The sequence below is a fragment of the Podarcis erhardii genome, assembly GCF_964252035.2.
Source record: "Podarcis erhardii genome assembly, chromosome: 3".
NCBI lineage: Eukaryota > Metazoa > Chordata > Lepidosauria > Squamata > Lacertidae > Podarcis > Podarcis erhardii.
Genome location: NC_138507.1, coordinates 34,936,023 through 34,951,283, shown reverse-complemented (window position 1 = coordinate 34,951,283; position 15,261 = coordinate 34,936,023). Strand labels below are relative to the sequence as shown.

The 15,261-nt window shown below is 43.9% G+C and overlaps 1 protein-coding gene across 2 annotated transcripts in view; it reads left to right on the top strand.

Annotated features, from left to right (window-relative positions):
- The window catches only part of EYS (eyes shut homolog), a 499,923-nt gene that overhangs the window by 411,553 nt on the left and 73,109 nt on the right, over positions 1-15,261 (top strand). For both annotated transcript variants that reach the window (XM_081856657.1, XM_081856658.1), the window contains 2 exons: positions 14,096-14,204; positions 14,819-15,039. In XM_081856657.1, coding sequence (XP_081712783.1) covers positions 14,096-14,204; positions 14,819-15,039 — 330 coding nt within the window. The remainder of the gene's footprint in view (positions 1-14,095; positions 14,205-14,818; positions 15,040-15,261) is intronic.

The window sequence follows — 15,261 nt, the reverse complement described above, 5'->3', positions numbered from 1 at the left end:
CAAGCGCAGAGTTCTACTTCTGCTTTCCGTTGCCTGCAATGATGCGCTGTCTAACCTCTCCCCTAGTTCTGACAGGACAGGGAGTTTTGGAGTTTTTGTGGTTTAGCTCTTCCTGTTCTGTGGATTAATTTAGCCTGTATTTGAGGGGATTTTGTACCAGTGTCTCTGATTCATGTTTTCCCCTTTGTTCAGGGTACACGGATGTTTCTAGGGGAAAGGTCGGTTCTAAGTTGCTGTTCCAAGCAGTTTGCAGTTAGCTAAGGCAAAAGCTTTCCTTTGATTCAAAATGGATTATAAAAATACTGTAAGCCCTGATTATGTGTGAGCATATATGAATATATTGATTACTGATAACTGATTATATGAATAGCATAAGGGTAGCCCTTCTTTCCTTGCCTCACCATCACCACCACCACCACCTACCTCACAGGATTAAGACAATGAGGGAGGGAAAATATTCCATAATGCTTGTAACTCCTTGGAAGAAGGTAGTCTGCTCCAGGAGATAAAGCCCCATCACAGCCACACAGTCAGCACCCTGGATAGCTCCAAAAGGAGCTCAGACTGGAGAACTGCATACGCAGTGCAAGCATTACGCCAGGCATAGGCAAACTCCAGCCCTGCAGATGTTTGGGACTACAATTCCCATCATCCCTAGCTAACAGGACCAGTGGCTGGGGTGATGGGAATTGTAGTCCCAAACATCTGGAGGGCCGGAGTTTGCCTATGCCTGCATTACGCAAACATCCATAGACTGAGATGTTAAATAGGTCTGCAACTCAGTCTGAGTGTCTCCTCCACTTCTGCTGGGGAAACCCCTTGGCAGTTAAAGGAGCCTTGCCTGTATTAGTAGCCATTGGCTTCGGTGGTGCTAGGGATAATGTGCTCCACTGCGGTTTCCAAGCTGGAATGCTTGTACCCTAAGCGAGGCAACCGAGCCTGCTTTGGCAATTGATGTGGTGTCAAAATGAGCTTCTTATGCTCTGAGGCTTCAGAGGAAGTGGGGGCTGTCTATGGTCAGTGCTGAGGTTAATTCCCACCTTCAATTGATTGTCTCTTAGGGTCCTTGACCAAAATAATAATAATAATTTGAACAGTGTGGAAGATTGCTGAACCCATGGCAGGATAAAAATGTAATTTGGGGAAAGTAAAATAAATGCCTGTATGTGGGAAGGAAACAAAAAAGAGTAAGCATACAATAGAACAAATGACTCTTTGCCTTCCATTCCTTATGGAAGAGATTGTCACCACAGAAAGGTATCACTTCTCTTATTATTTTTAATGGAGCCAACTAGGGCGTGATACCTCCAAGAACTCATTAATACAAGAAAACAAAGAGAAACAAGTGAGTAGACATACACTAGATCATTATGAATCTAGCACAGTGTATAAACTGCAAGTTTACACTGACAGCTGAAGTATTTCTTTTTTGACCATAACAGTCCAAAGCAGTGGAAGAGGAAGGTGCATCTTGGCTAATCACAAGATGATAATGATGATAATCACCTTCCACATGAATGTCTCAAGGTGATGCACAGAGAATAATAAAAAAAGCTAGGGTGAAAACAGCAATTAAAACCAGCACAGAAAAGAACAGCAAAACAATAAGATGAGATACCCATGCAGAGACCTGCTCATCCAGAACAAAAATGTCCTCCATTGTTTCTGGAAAGTACACATGGTAAGGAGCTGCTGTAGCATGACAGGAATGCTGTCCCAGGGCAGCCACACTAAAATCCCTGCTCTGAGTTATTGCAGAGCAGGCTACTGATATCTTTGGAACCTTTAGGAGAAACTCTTCCATAAGGCAGCTTCTCAAGTAACCTGTTCCTCAGCTTCATAGGGCCATGATTACTATGATTATGATTACTGTGTCATGGGCTTTGAAGACGCTCGAACTCAGGACACAAGGGAGGAATGTATTAAGAGGAAGACACGCTTGGCAAATCCAAACCGTGAACAAATCCTGCCAGGAAACCAATGTCCCTACTATGGAAGGACGTGTGGATCCAGAATTGGCCTCCACAGTCACTTACGGACTCATTGTTAAAACCATGTTTATGGAAGACAATCTTACTTGGTTACGAGTGATTGCCAAAGAAGAAGATTACGGTACTATGAAATGCCAGTGTGAAGTAGTTCCACAGATCCAGACATTTTTCTTTTATGTGTGTTTTAGATGACATATTTCAAGTGCCAATAAGGAAATATCAGTACCATTGTGCAAGGCATTCTTAAGACTACATCTAGATGACACTGTTTCATTTGACCATCCATATTCAGGAAGGTTGGCTCTAGACCAGAATGGGTACAAAGGAAGGACATTGCTAGAATGATTACTAGCAATATATATATTCACCATGAAACACATTGGTCCTCTAATTACATTGGCAAATTAAGCCCCACAGCCTTGTTTTTTTCATTGTTGTTAGAAAGTATGAAAGGTCAAGACAACAACACAGAAAAGAAGATTTAAAAAAATTAATATAATGATCTACACCTCAGGCCACTTTTCAGTGATTGTTAGCTAATTAACTATCTCTGCGTATTTCAGACAAAAGAGCAAAAGAATGTCATGGGAAAGTAAGAATGAGCCTTAAAGCTGCCTTAAAGGGAACGGCAATGCAGTATTTAAAATGAGTAATATAGGTAAACCATAAGAAGAAATATCCCCCCAAAATACAGTCACAAACACTGCATATGAACTTTGGTTAAAGCCTGAAGACAAGTAGGCAACTTACTGCATAGACTCCTGGGGCATTTTCACAAGAAGCAATAAGCTGCACATTTGTCACTTGCATTAATTTTGTGTGGTTTATACAGCACCATCAGTGTATAGAACAGTAACAAAAATGGGAGGGGGACCATTGTGACGGTCACTGCTGCATGAGGGTCTAGCTTGAGGACCTGTCCTGATAAACTCTCCTGTTTCAATTCAAACGAAAGGTTTATCTATTTGTTTGAATTTAATTTGCATTTCTGTCTTTAAGGGATGATACAACAGCCTTATTATCTTCCTAGAGGTTGAGCTCACCAAGTGGAAAGTATGCAAATAGTTGTTTGTGAGTAGACTCATTACACATTGCATGAAGTTAGGGATGGAGAACAGTTTTGTTCGGTTCACATTTTAAAGCAAGCCATGCCAGTTCACACCTCCCAGACTAAGAAGGCAATCCAAAGTCCTATCCAGCAGCGATAGACCTTTGGCCAGCTACTACCTTTGGCCAGCACAGAATGGGGGAGGCAGCGACAAACGTGCATTCACAGCACAGCAGAGAAGCCCAAATCAGAGCCATTGCTGTCATGTGACAGCAGCAGCGTTAGCACAGAATCCACCCAAAATGCTAGCATTCTGCCCTCCATTTAGCCAGGACAACAGCAGAACTCCATGGCAGCGGAGGCCAGCAGTGAAAGGCAGGGTTGGGTGGAGGGATTCAATTTGCTTCCAACATGGCAGATCAGAGGCTTAGATTGCTGCGTCAGTTTTCTGGTTATAATGCTAGCTCTTCTGTCCTGGTTTCTAACATTTGTTTTACACTGCATTTACCTGTGGAACTGTGTGTCTTTTCAATTAACAGACTGCCACGTAGCACTAAATTTCATTCACACTGGCGGGCACAGTATGACAGAACAATGGACACTGGACATACTGCCACATTGCTCATGTGTGTGTCTGTTCCCCCATGACCCACCCACCCCCATATGAAAATTGGCAGGGAATAAATGTATGCCAGAATATAACCCAGCACTGTGGTGCAATGGGTCAGTGTATCTGTCCTGTTGGTAGTTCATGTTGAGATTTCCATTCCACCTTAAGGAGCAGACATGGAACCATTGTGTGTCACATGTCTGTTTACATACCAGCACAGTATGCTAGGATCTTCCATTGTGTGTATAGCTTTTGCGACATGTTTCTTTGTCCTGATTTATGATTAATAAATCCGTAGTTGTAGTATGCTTCCACAAGCCTCATGCCTATTCTGTGTGTGCAGTTTACTCTGCTGAAATAATGTGCCTTGGCTTTGAAGCCCAGGTCGCTGATTTACGTTGGACCAGAGGCCAATGGGTCTTCGCAGCGGGACAGCTGAAAGGAGATGACTCAGCTGGGGCTAGCCAGCTGGCCTTGTGGCCCTCTGCATGCTGACAGTTCAAACCCACCCAGGGCTGTTCTTGAACTACAAAGGGGTTGGACTATATGACCCTGGGGGTCCCTTCCCACTCTACATTTCTAGGATTCTATCATCCCTGTAAACAGCAAGAAAACTACAGTGCAAAACTCTTGTGATTTTCCTCCTTAACAGGGTTTCCCCACCCACACCCCCTGCCAGAAGTGATTAACACAGAAATGAATGCTAAACTTCCATTAGATTCTGCTACATTTCTAGAAGTGGGTTTTATGTCATGTGGAAGATCAAATAAAACACATATGTTATCAAGTAAAGAAATGCAGGGAGAGCAGAATTAAGTGCTGTCTGAATGTACATTTCGACCAGAATGGAAGAAGAAGAAGAAGAAGAAGAAGAAGAAGAAGAAGAAGAAGAGGGGGAGGATGAGGATGAGGAGGAGTTTGGATTTGATATCCTGCTTTATCACTACCCAAAGGAGTCTCAAAGTGGCAACATTAACCCTGTCATGTGGGACAACCGCAGTGCCTGGAGACAATCAGTCAGGTTGTATGTCCATAGCAGTGACCACTAGGAAGAAGAAGAAGAAGAAGAAGAAGAAGAAGAAGAAGAAGAAGAAGAAGAGGGAGGAGGAGGAGGAGTTTGGATTTGATAACCCGCTTTATCACTACCTGAAGGAGTCTCAAAGCGGCTAACATTCTCCTTTCCCTTCCTCCCCCACAACAAACACTCTGTGAGGTGAGTGGGGCTGAGAGACTTCAATGAAGTGTGACTAGCCCAAGGTCACCCAGCAGCTGCATGTGGAGGAGCGGAGACGCGAACCAGGTTCCCCAGATTATGAGTCTATTGCTCTTAACCACTACACCACACTGGAGAGACCACCACACTGGTTTAAGCATAACCTGGTGGTGAAAGGAAGGTAGGCTATGAACCAGACAGTTTTTCTCCGCAACAGCTATACCACCAGAGTACTGATCTGAGGTGGAAAGGAGACATTGTTCTTCATCGTTTTGGTTAACTGCTCATTTTAATGTATCATTTTAATGTATCTGTCTAGCTATGTAGTTATAGATAAGCCCTCTGCATTGCCTTGCTCCTAACTTGGTTCCAAAAGGGTTTGGTCGTCAAACTTCAGCAGACTTCTCAGGTGCCTTGAAGGTGGAGGCAGTTCTGTGCACACAACCCCAGTGTGAACCTGAAGCTGACACTGAAATTACTTAGTCCGCCTGCTCACATATCATATCCACATGAAAGAGGGCATGGATCTTACCCTACATGCCCACACAATAGCTTCCTTTTGCATATTGCAGATTTTTAAGATCCTGGGAACTTTGCGGAATGCATTTTGCCACTTAAAGAAAATGCCAGTCATAAAAAGAACACTTTTCTTTCAATGGCTTAGCTTTAGTATAATACTTGAAGCTGCCCAAGTATGCTGCTAAGGGGGCTTGCCAGCACCTCCAAAAAGACAAGGAAAGAGAATGATGGTTAGGGCTGGCAAAAATAGTGCATTTGTAAATAATAATAATAATAATAATAATAATAGTAGTAGTAGTAGTAGTAGTAGTAGTAGTAGTAGTAAACAAAGCCCATCCCACCAGTCCTCAAACCATCAGGGAGGTGCTGTTTTTATTTGGAGTGGGGGCTAATGTGAAGTCACTGTTTTTAATCATCATGGCTCTAGAGATTCAAGGGGGAAAGCCAAGAGGTTGTTATATCTGAAAAACGTACCTTAGATCCTTATACTCCTGGATGCGTGCGCTCAATAGAAAAATTGTAGTTCTCGAAAAATCTCGCATATTACTTGACAGCTGGTTAGATGTACCCCTTGACAACTGCTTTGGCTAATCAAGGGTGTAAATGAAGCTACTGCTTCGGTGTTCCACGGCAGTCATTTCAAATTCTCCCCTTAATATCAACACTTTACAGGTAAAACCATCTTGATTTCTGAGCCCCCAAGTGATACATTAAGCAGATAGAGGTTGTTTGTCACGCAAGAGTGGAAAATTAGTGTGCGAATCTTATATTTAAAATGCCTGAGCCTTCTGATTCAAATGGCAGAGATACTTGTAAGCAGTGTGTGTTTGTATTATTATTTGTCCAAAGGCTGGATGCCTTTATTTTTTATATATATATATATATATATATATATATATATATATATATATATATATATATATGCTTTCGTAGATTTTCACGGGTACAGGAATGCATATATATATATATATATATATGGTTTAGCTGGCTGCCAGTGTAAAATCCCTCTTGGTGCTCAGCGCAAGATCATCCTGCATCCGTTCTGCCTTCGCAAGGTTAGAGCCTTCCACCGCCAAGCGTGTGCTTGACTTCTTACACTCCCTGATTTGACATTTTAATTTTGTTGGGTCTGCGCAGCAATCCCCAGGAAATATGGCTGTGGTGATAGCATTGTATAAAAATTGTAATTGATGTAAACAAAATTTCCCTAAGTATGTTTGCACAAGCACGAGTGCGCTGGTGGTGGTGGGGTTTTTTGTTTTCTGTTGTTGTTGTTTTTTACATGATTACATTAAGGTAATTATAATGCATGAGTGCAGTTAGGAAAATCGTATGTCTCAGGACCTATCCTCATCCATATTGTCAAAAGTGTAATCAGTTTAAAATACTTTGCCATGTTTCCCTTGATATAAGCAGGAAGCTGAAGCAATCATGCTGTCAATTAGGGCTTAAGTTAGACTTTTCAATGACTAGAGAGATTTGGCAAGGGTGGTGGTAGGAGCGCCAAGGAAGGTGTTTTGCATTTCCCGTTTTTTTGCCATGTGTCTTTACTGCCACCTGGTGGTTTGGGGAGGACAGAAAAACACCCTAGCAGAGAGCCATCCGTCGCTCACTGTTGTCGTTGCAAGCTGAGACGTTTGCCTAAGCAGCATTCCGAGAGCTAGCATTTGAGTTTAAAGATGCATTTATATGAGTTGGCTTAAGTAGATTCTGTTTAATAGCAGCTGTAAGCCGATGGTAATCCATTACATCTCAATAAATACCTACAGTTGGTGACAAATGAGGCTGGAAGGTAGGGGGGCGGCGGGCGGTGAGTGGGCAATTGTGTTAGGTAAATATTAGGAGTGCTCATTATTTAGGAGCTCAAATATGAAGTGGGAAAGTGATTAATCAGGAGGTAACCTGAGATGAAATTAATCAGAAAGCAATTCTTGGTTTATCTTTCATGTACTTGAGAAGGTCAGAGATTTGGCAAAGATGTAAAACTTGCAGGGCTTACTTAGCAGAGTAGTTCTGGTTCTTATATAGGACCCAGAGCACAGCAGTGCTGTTGTAAATATTGGAAGTACAAGCACTCGTCGTGACAAACCCCTGTGGCGACACCCCCTACGGAGAGTCCATAGCCATGCCAGCCGTATTGATCAGTGCAGTCAGGCTAGAATCAGTGCAATGTGCTCAGACTGTCTGATGCCTGTTAGTAATCTGGCCGCTGAATTCTGCACTAGCTGTCATTTCTGAAATGTTTTCAAAGGAAGCCTAACACATTGCACAGAGAGTGAAGGAAAGATGCCGGCTCCATAGGAAATGCCCACTCTGTGGAATAATATACAGAATGTATATTATCATGACACTGTGGTGCAGGTGGGGGGGGAGGACCCCAAACACTCTCTTGATTAATGTGAATTCTGTTAATTCATAGCTGATTTGATAGGAGTGCATATTCTGATGTTAATTATATTTCGCATCGATTTAGTGCAATACATAGAAGACATAAAGTGATGTGATGCATAATGTAAGGCTGCAGGAACATAAGAAGAGCCTTGCTGGACCAGAGAGACCAATGATCCATTTGTCCAGCATCCTGCTTCCTATAGTGACCAATCAGATGCCTCCAAGAAACCCTGCCAGCTAGATAAGTTGGCAGTAGCTATCTCCCACCCGCAAGTGGCATTCAGTGGCATGCTGTCTGTGTAGAAGATTCCATATGGCCATCGTGGCCAATACACCTATCCCAGTGTTCTTCAACTTTGAGTCACCAGATGTTGTTGGACTGTAACTCCCATCATCCTCTGCTAGCTTAGCCAATAGCCAGGGATGGGGTGGGAGCTGTAATCCCACAACATCTGAGGAACCAATGCTGAAGAACAACTCCATGAATTTGTCTAATTCCATTTTAAAGTCATCTAAGCGGATAAGAAGTGTGTTCTGACAATGCACAGCTTGAAAACTATGACAATATATTTCTTTTTGGTGGGAGACAAGGCAGGAGACGCTTGTTTTGGTAGATAGAACACCCACACCACAATTATTTTAATTTGTTTGCGATTTTTCATTTGTTGCATAAAGTAGGTTCTGTACTTGACACATAAGTCCCAGTTTAGAAATCACATCATGTGCCTTTTTATGGTTATCCCTGGAGGGGGGAATGGCAGGACGCTGATGAGTGTGGACCAGGAAAAGGGGGGCTGGAATCTGACTCAGGAAAGGAGGGAAGTAGTTTCTGGGGACCTGTACCAGCCAGGAGGCAGGAACCAGGGGCAGGGGAAGCTTCAGAGCTGGAGGGGGCTGGAGCACAGGATAGGTCAGAGGAAGAGGATGAAGAGGCAGGTCAGGCAAGAGAAGGGCCAGGTGCTTCCCTACCCTCTCCTGCACCACTTTCTCCCTGAACCAGAAGGGAATTGAAAAGGGGTGAGCAGATGATGTTTCTGCACAGATGCAGTCTCCAGCTGCATGCACACAGCCCATTGGGGAGAGGTATATAAACTATAGCAGAGGGAGAGTGGTCCCCTGCTGCTGCAACTGCTCCATAGAGCTCACACCTGGGGATGCTGCCTAGCTGTTAGACTGGTGTGCATAAATATCCAGAGCTGCAGAAGTGACTTTTTAAGTGTTATCTTTGACTATCAATACTTCTTTATCTGCTGTGTGCATTCCTTTGGCCGGGAAGCAACCTTGACAGGGAAGGAGGAATGCTGGATTTCAAATACAGTTGAAATTTCTAGCATAGGTATGTGGCAGAGGAACAGAAGAAATGCTTCCATCAAACATCAAAACAAGCCAACAGGGTAAAAGCTATTGTTTTCTGCGAGGTAGGCGATTAGGCATTGCCATCACTGTTTATAGCATAAGGGCAGGTTGGTATCATACGGTATGAGGTTAATTATGAAAAATACAGCTTAAAAACATCTTGAGGCTGCACCGCTGGATTCATCATTGGTCTTTCTGATGTGATCTGCTAGGCTTCTGGTTACAAAAAAAGCCGGAATGCTTCCGTCTCTCTGCTAATAGGCAGGAACCCAGCCCAATTTTTAAGTTGTAAAGAAAATGTTTCCATATCAGTTTCAGGCATCACATGCACAAATATTTATATGCTGTAAAATGCAAGCTTCTCTGTACAAGTGCAACATGTCCCATTATACCAAACTTCATATATTTGTTGTCAGGGCAGGGGGAAGAGGCTGCATTCATAGACATTGCTAATCAAATAAAATATAAAAATGTGTAGCTAGTAGCCACATGCCTGCTCCAGAGATTCTGTCTGTAGGAAGTGGTGCATCTGCAGAACAGTTCATGTATTTTTGATTAAATCTGTGTTGTGCTTACCAGTTGCCTAAGGATACCTTGGCCTAGTGTGTTGCCTTCTCATGTGGGTGGTAGCAAAAGAAAGACCATTCCGTGCAGCTTCTCAAGACAGTGCTACCCTTGCTGATAGGAGGCCCATGGTCTCCCACCCTGTCTTCTCTGAATTTGTTAAAGTGAGGCCACAGAAAGCCAGGTAGGAGAAAGTAGACTCTGCCCAGGAGTATAGAGAGTTGAAATTGGAGTGGCAGTGAAGGCATTATCCCCACAGTGGAGTCATTGTTCAAATGGCTACCTTCCCCCTTCCCCCCTCCCCCCAAGACACCACAGTCCAGGCTGCAAGGGTTACGGGAGTCTGTGGGTTGAGATTGTTTATTTCCTCATACAGCAGATATACGTACTTCAGGCTTTGCAAGATCTGGGTGTCCCTGCCCTCCAGTCTGAACTGAGGCCTTGACAACTTTGAGCTGTTTAAAGAGTACCATTAGATCCATTCCAGCCATAGCATGGCCATCAATCAGCAGCCATTTTTACCACTTATAAGATAGCTGGTTGCATCTAAAAGATGCATCTGGTTGCATCTAAAAGATACGCCCAGTTATTCACATTGTGTAAAGGAGAGGGGAGTGACCTCTGCCACAGAGCAGGCTCTAGAGAGAGTTCATGAGCAGAAAATGGGAAAATGAAGAAACTGCATAGTTGCACTAGTAGGAGGCAGGACAATAAGTCCCACTAGAAAAACAGGGCTGCAGACTTGGGGGTAGCAGGGGAGGAGAGGGGAGATGGTTCCATCAGGCAAGCTTGATGCTTTGTACTGATGCAGCCATCTCTGTAACGATGCTTTGAATTCCACCCAAAGGCAAGAAGCCTGGAGACAAGGATGTCCAGAGCCATTAAGTGCTAGCATGGTGGTTGACAGCATCAAGTACTGGAGAGGTGGCTCTAATGAGGGCACTTCTTAGACATAGATACAGTGGTTTGGTCTCATATGAAGAGCACTGCTGGATCAGACAAAGGCCTATCTAGTTCAGTATCCCATTCTCACAGTAGTCAACCAGAAGGGCCAGCCCTCCCATGAGGCAAGATGTTGCAACTGCTTTGCGTGGCATGATCCATAGGGACAGCAGATCCGGGCTGGAAGGAACACTCTGCATATAGATCTTCACTCCTCCGCCTTGTTCCTGATGTAGAGCTTCACTCCCTGCTTCTTCCCTGGCAAGGAACCGCCATGTTGTGTGTGGTTTGACTCAGGTACCCAAATGTCAACCAGATGCCCATGGGAAGCCCACAAGTGGGACATGTGTGCTACAGTGCTCTCCCCATTTGTATTTCTCAAAAACACACCCCAAAAAACCCCTTTGTGGCAATCATACAGGGTCCCCAGACATTTCACCGTCTATTGATCCCTGTGCCACCACTTTATTTCTCGCTGCCACTACCCAGGCCCTACCTGGTACAATACTGAGTCCAGTCAGTGTTAAACTGGAACATAAACTTCTGTTTATTTATTGCAGTTTAACAAGCGTGTGGTTTCATAAACGGTATCGGTCAATTTCAATCATGGGGTGCCTATCCAGACCTATAACTTCCACTACCTGCTCTCACTCACTAAACCACCTCTCAGATATTTCCTTGTCTGCCTAGCCCCTAACTGTTCCTGACTCAGCTTATTTTGCCACACTACCTCAACCTACCCACAGACTCTATCCCAATTCACTCCCACTCCAACCAACCACCCAACTTCCAACAAACTCCTCCCTTCACCCCTCCCAGAGCTGGTTTTATAGTCCCTCAGACTCAGGTTCTGATTGGGTAACCTGTTTAACTATTTCACCTCCATCACTCTCATATGTTAACATCACAACCCTCACTGTGGAATCCTGCAAACGCCACCCACTTTAGCCTATGGCTCAAGCCACCATGGGCCCCCAATGTTTCCCATGGGTGACTGATCCTACAGCAAAAAGAATTTTCCTCACTCTTGGCTTGAACCTTATTCCACGGGCAGGGCAGCCTCTTCCAAAATGTTCTGCAAAAGTCCAGAGATAAGATTCAGCACTGACACTTGCTATCAAGGATACTGATGCATCTGTTCCAAGTGCAGGAATTTCAAAAAGGTTATGGCTCCCTTTATCTTTGGAGCTTTTCTATATTACAGTGTGGTAATAGATGCTCAGTGCCTTCTGTTTCTCCTGCAGACTAGCCCTCTGTACTGGGTTGAGCAGGGACCCCCAGCACATGCAACAGATTCCTGCCTGCCTCTCAGCGCCAGTGGATGCCTTGATTGGGGTGTGAGTGTTGACATTAGGTTGCCAGGCGCAAATGTTAAGTGGAAATTCAAAATGAAGCATGGGGGGAAAGGATGCTTTCACCAAATTGAGTGCTCATTTTAATTAAGCGCTTTCCCATTATGTTCTCACATTTGACAACCGCTGAAATAATAATTAGCACTCACAGAGGGGGTTTTTCCCCCCACCCTCACAAAATAATAATTTAAAAACAATTATGTGAAAGCTATCCTTTGGGAATGGGTTTTTTATTGCTGATAATGTACATGACGTTCTCCCCTCAGATTTGATCACATTGAAAAAAAGCCCCAAAGAGTTCTCAGTAGCTTATTTGACATCCCTTGCATTTATTTTACAAATTCCCTTAACCTTGTGTCCTGCTTTATCTCCAAAACTCAGTACCAGTGTATACATTAATAGCATCCTTTGTGAGTTGTGATAACTCTTATCGCAGTGTAATCTTGATGCTCGTAGGTACAGCCCTTCGTTTTCCAAAGCATTTCTATTTCCCCCGTAGACCAGCAGAAAGGAAAACGTCTGTCTAGAGAGTTCACTATCATTCAGCACTGATGTTACTTGTTCAACAATCACCCACACCAGGGAAAGTATATGTCAACCACAGTTAGTAGAATTCATCAGTATCTACAGTGCTTACACATGTAAAAAGATCCCCCCCGCCGCCGCCCTCACTCTCTTTTTTCTGTGTACATTTCAGATTCTCAAACAATAGGCGTTAGGGGAGTAATAAAAAAGGGATACCTTAAAAAAGAAATAAGAAATAAGAAATGAACTTAGAACTTTGGTCTGCTTTTGAAAGTCTATATAACCTGCCAACTTTCCATATATCTCTTTACAAGTTCATACACATGGAGACCACCCCTTATAATCTGTGTGTGTGTGTGTGTGTGTGTAAGAGAGAGAGAGAGAGAGAGAGAGAGAGAGAGAGAGAGAGAGAGAGAGAGAGAGAGACCAATGGAGGTACTGGCTTTATTATTTATCCATTTAAATAATGTTTAGGGACATAGTAAGGGACGCAGGTGGTACTGTGGGTTAAACCACAGAGCCTAGGACTTGCCGATCAGAAGGTCGGCGGTTCAAATCCCCGTGATGGGGTGAGCTCCCGTTGCTCAGTCCCTGCTCCTGCCAACTTAGCAGTTCGAAAGCACGTCAAAGTGGAAGTAGATAAATAGGTACCGCTCCGGCAGGAAGGTAAACAGCATTTCCGTATGCTGCTCTGGTTCGCCAGAAGTGGCTTAGTCATGCTGGCCACATGACCCAGAAGCTGTATGCCAGCTCCCTTGGCCAATAAAGCGAAATGAGCACCGCCACCCCAGAGTGGGTCACAACTGGACCTCATGGTCAGGGGTCCCTTTACCCTTTACCTTTAAGGTGCCTTACTCTTGGTCAGACTATTGATCCGTCTACATCAATATTGTTTACACTGACTGACAGCAGCTCTCCAGGGTTTCAGGCAGGAATCTCTCTTAGCCCTACCTGGGATTGAACATGGAACCTTCTGCATGCAAAGCAGATTCTCTACCACTGAATCACGGCCCTCCCTTATTCAACTTTTCAGCCCCAAAAAAATACTCCCCAAAAGCTGCAGATCACACAAAAGACAGCCTGTGTCCTCAGGTTTTGCATTCTAAAAGGACATGACACAAAAGGAAAATGAATTCAGAGGGAGGAGGAAATAAACAAACTTGGGGGCAAATTCTTAGCTGCAATGACCAGCTGGGGTGGAAAAGTTCAAGGAGAAGAGGAGCCAAAAGTTGCTGCTTTCTCAGCTGTGCCAGTGGAGCAACCCTGCATCTTTTCTCTTCCCTCGTCTGCTGCAGTCTGATGGTTCTTTATAAACCAGCATTTCCCTGCTTGGCCTGTACATGTAGCCACCACAACTTGTGGTGGCCACATGTGTTGGACCCAAGTGTTGGTGCTGGTTCAAAACAAGTGGTTTGTCCACTCATTTTCCTTCGGCGGCCATGCACTCTTTCACATACGTTCATCTGGGGGCTGTCACATATAGGAACCAGGCCCATGCCAGATTTAACTCTCACGCTAGCAATCCATTTTCATAACAATTCCTGTTTCCCATCCCAAACAATGAGTTCTTCTGCTTCCTTCCAGCTATATGTTGCCTTCTGACAGTCCCGAAGGCCATTGCCTGCTTGAAATGACTGCAGATGAAAATCCTCCTGTACGTCGGGGGCTCTTTCTGCCACATCGGTTGACTCAGGTGAACTTGCAAATCACAGCCCAAAGTCACACTGTAACCCAGCTATTTCCATTTATCTCACAAGTCATTGGAAGCATGATTTATTAACTTCCCTTTTTATTATTAGATGGAGCAAACGTCGTTTCATTGCAACGACCATTTAGATGCAATCCTTTGGGTATGCTGCACATCCAATAGAAATTAGAGATAATACTCGTGTACATCTTCGGTTTATGTCAATGGGACTTGTGTTAGTGAACTGGTAGTTGTCTGGAGCAGCCTTATGTCACCCATACAGTCTTTGGATTACTTACATCAGCAGTAATCAACATGGCGGTGCCCTCCAGGTATTGTTGGACTACAAATCCCATCAGCCACAGCCAGCATGGCCCCATGGCCAAGCATAATGGGACATGGAGTTCAGCAATATCTGGAGATCAAGCTGTCATGAAGTTAGAATCCCAGGCACACCCATGGATGAAGCAGGAAACATTTGCACGCTTATGAGTACAAGATGAACCACGTTTCTGTGTCCTACTCCCTCAGTTTCCTTCATGAATAGAGTCTATAGGCAGTTGCAGTAAGGGCTGATTTATTTTTGTGTGTATACGCTTATTTATTGTGATCCTTTTCAGGTTACCTTTGGGCCAATATTCCTTGGGAATGTCCCAGATCACATTAAGATTCATCCGAGTTCTGGGTGGATTTATGGCTTCAGAGGCTGCATTAGGGAGTTCCAGGTGAACAACAAAGAACTCTTCATCATAGACGAAGCCTTGGGAGGAAGGAACATTGAGAACTGCAATGTCCCTGTTTGTGACTATCATCCATGCCGCAATGGTGGCACTTGCACCAGGTAGGCATCAGGTCCTTATGTTTTATATTTAAATTCCTTCGCTGCCTGATTAGCTTCCCTCATTAAATCATTGCACTGTGTGTGTGTTTGTGTGCATAGTTTGTTTGTTTTTTTGAGGCATTTTTAATCTGCTCTTCAATTAATTTACTACAAATGTTGTTTTTCTTCCATGTTTTTAATAGCCCTTGTGGGAGTAGAACTTGTCCCTTCTGGAAAAACAAT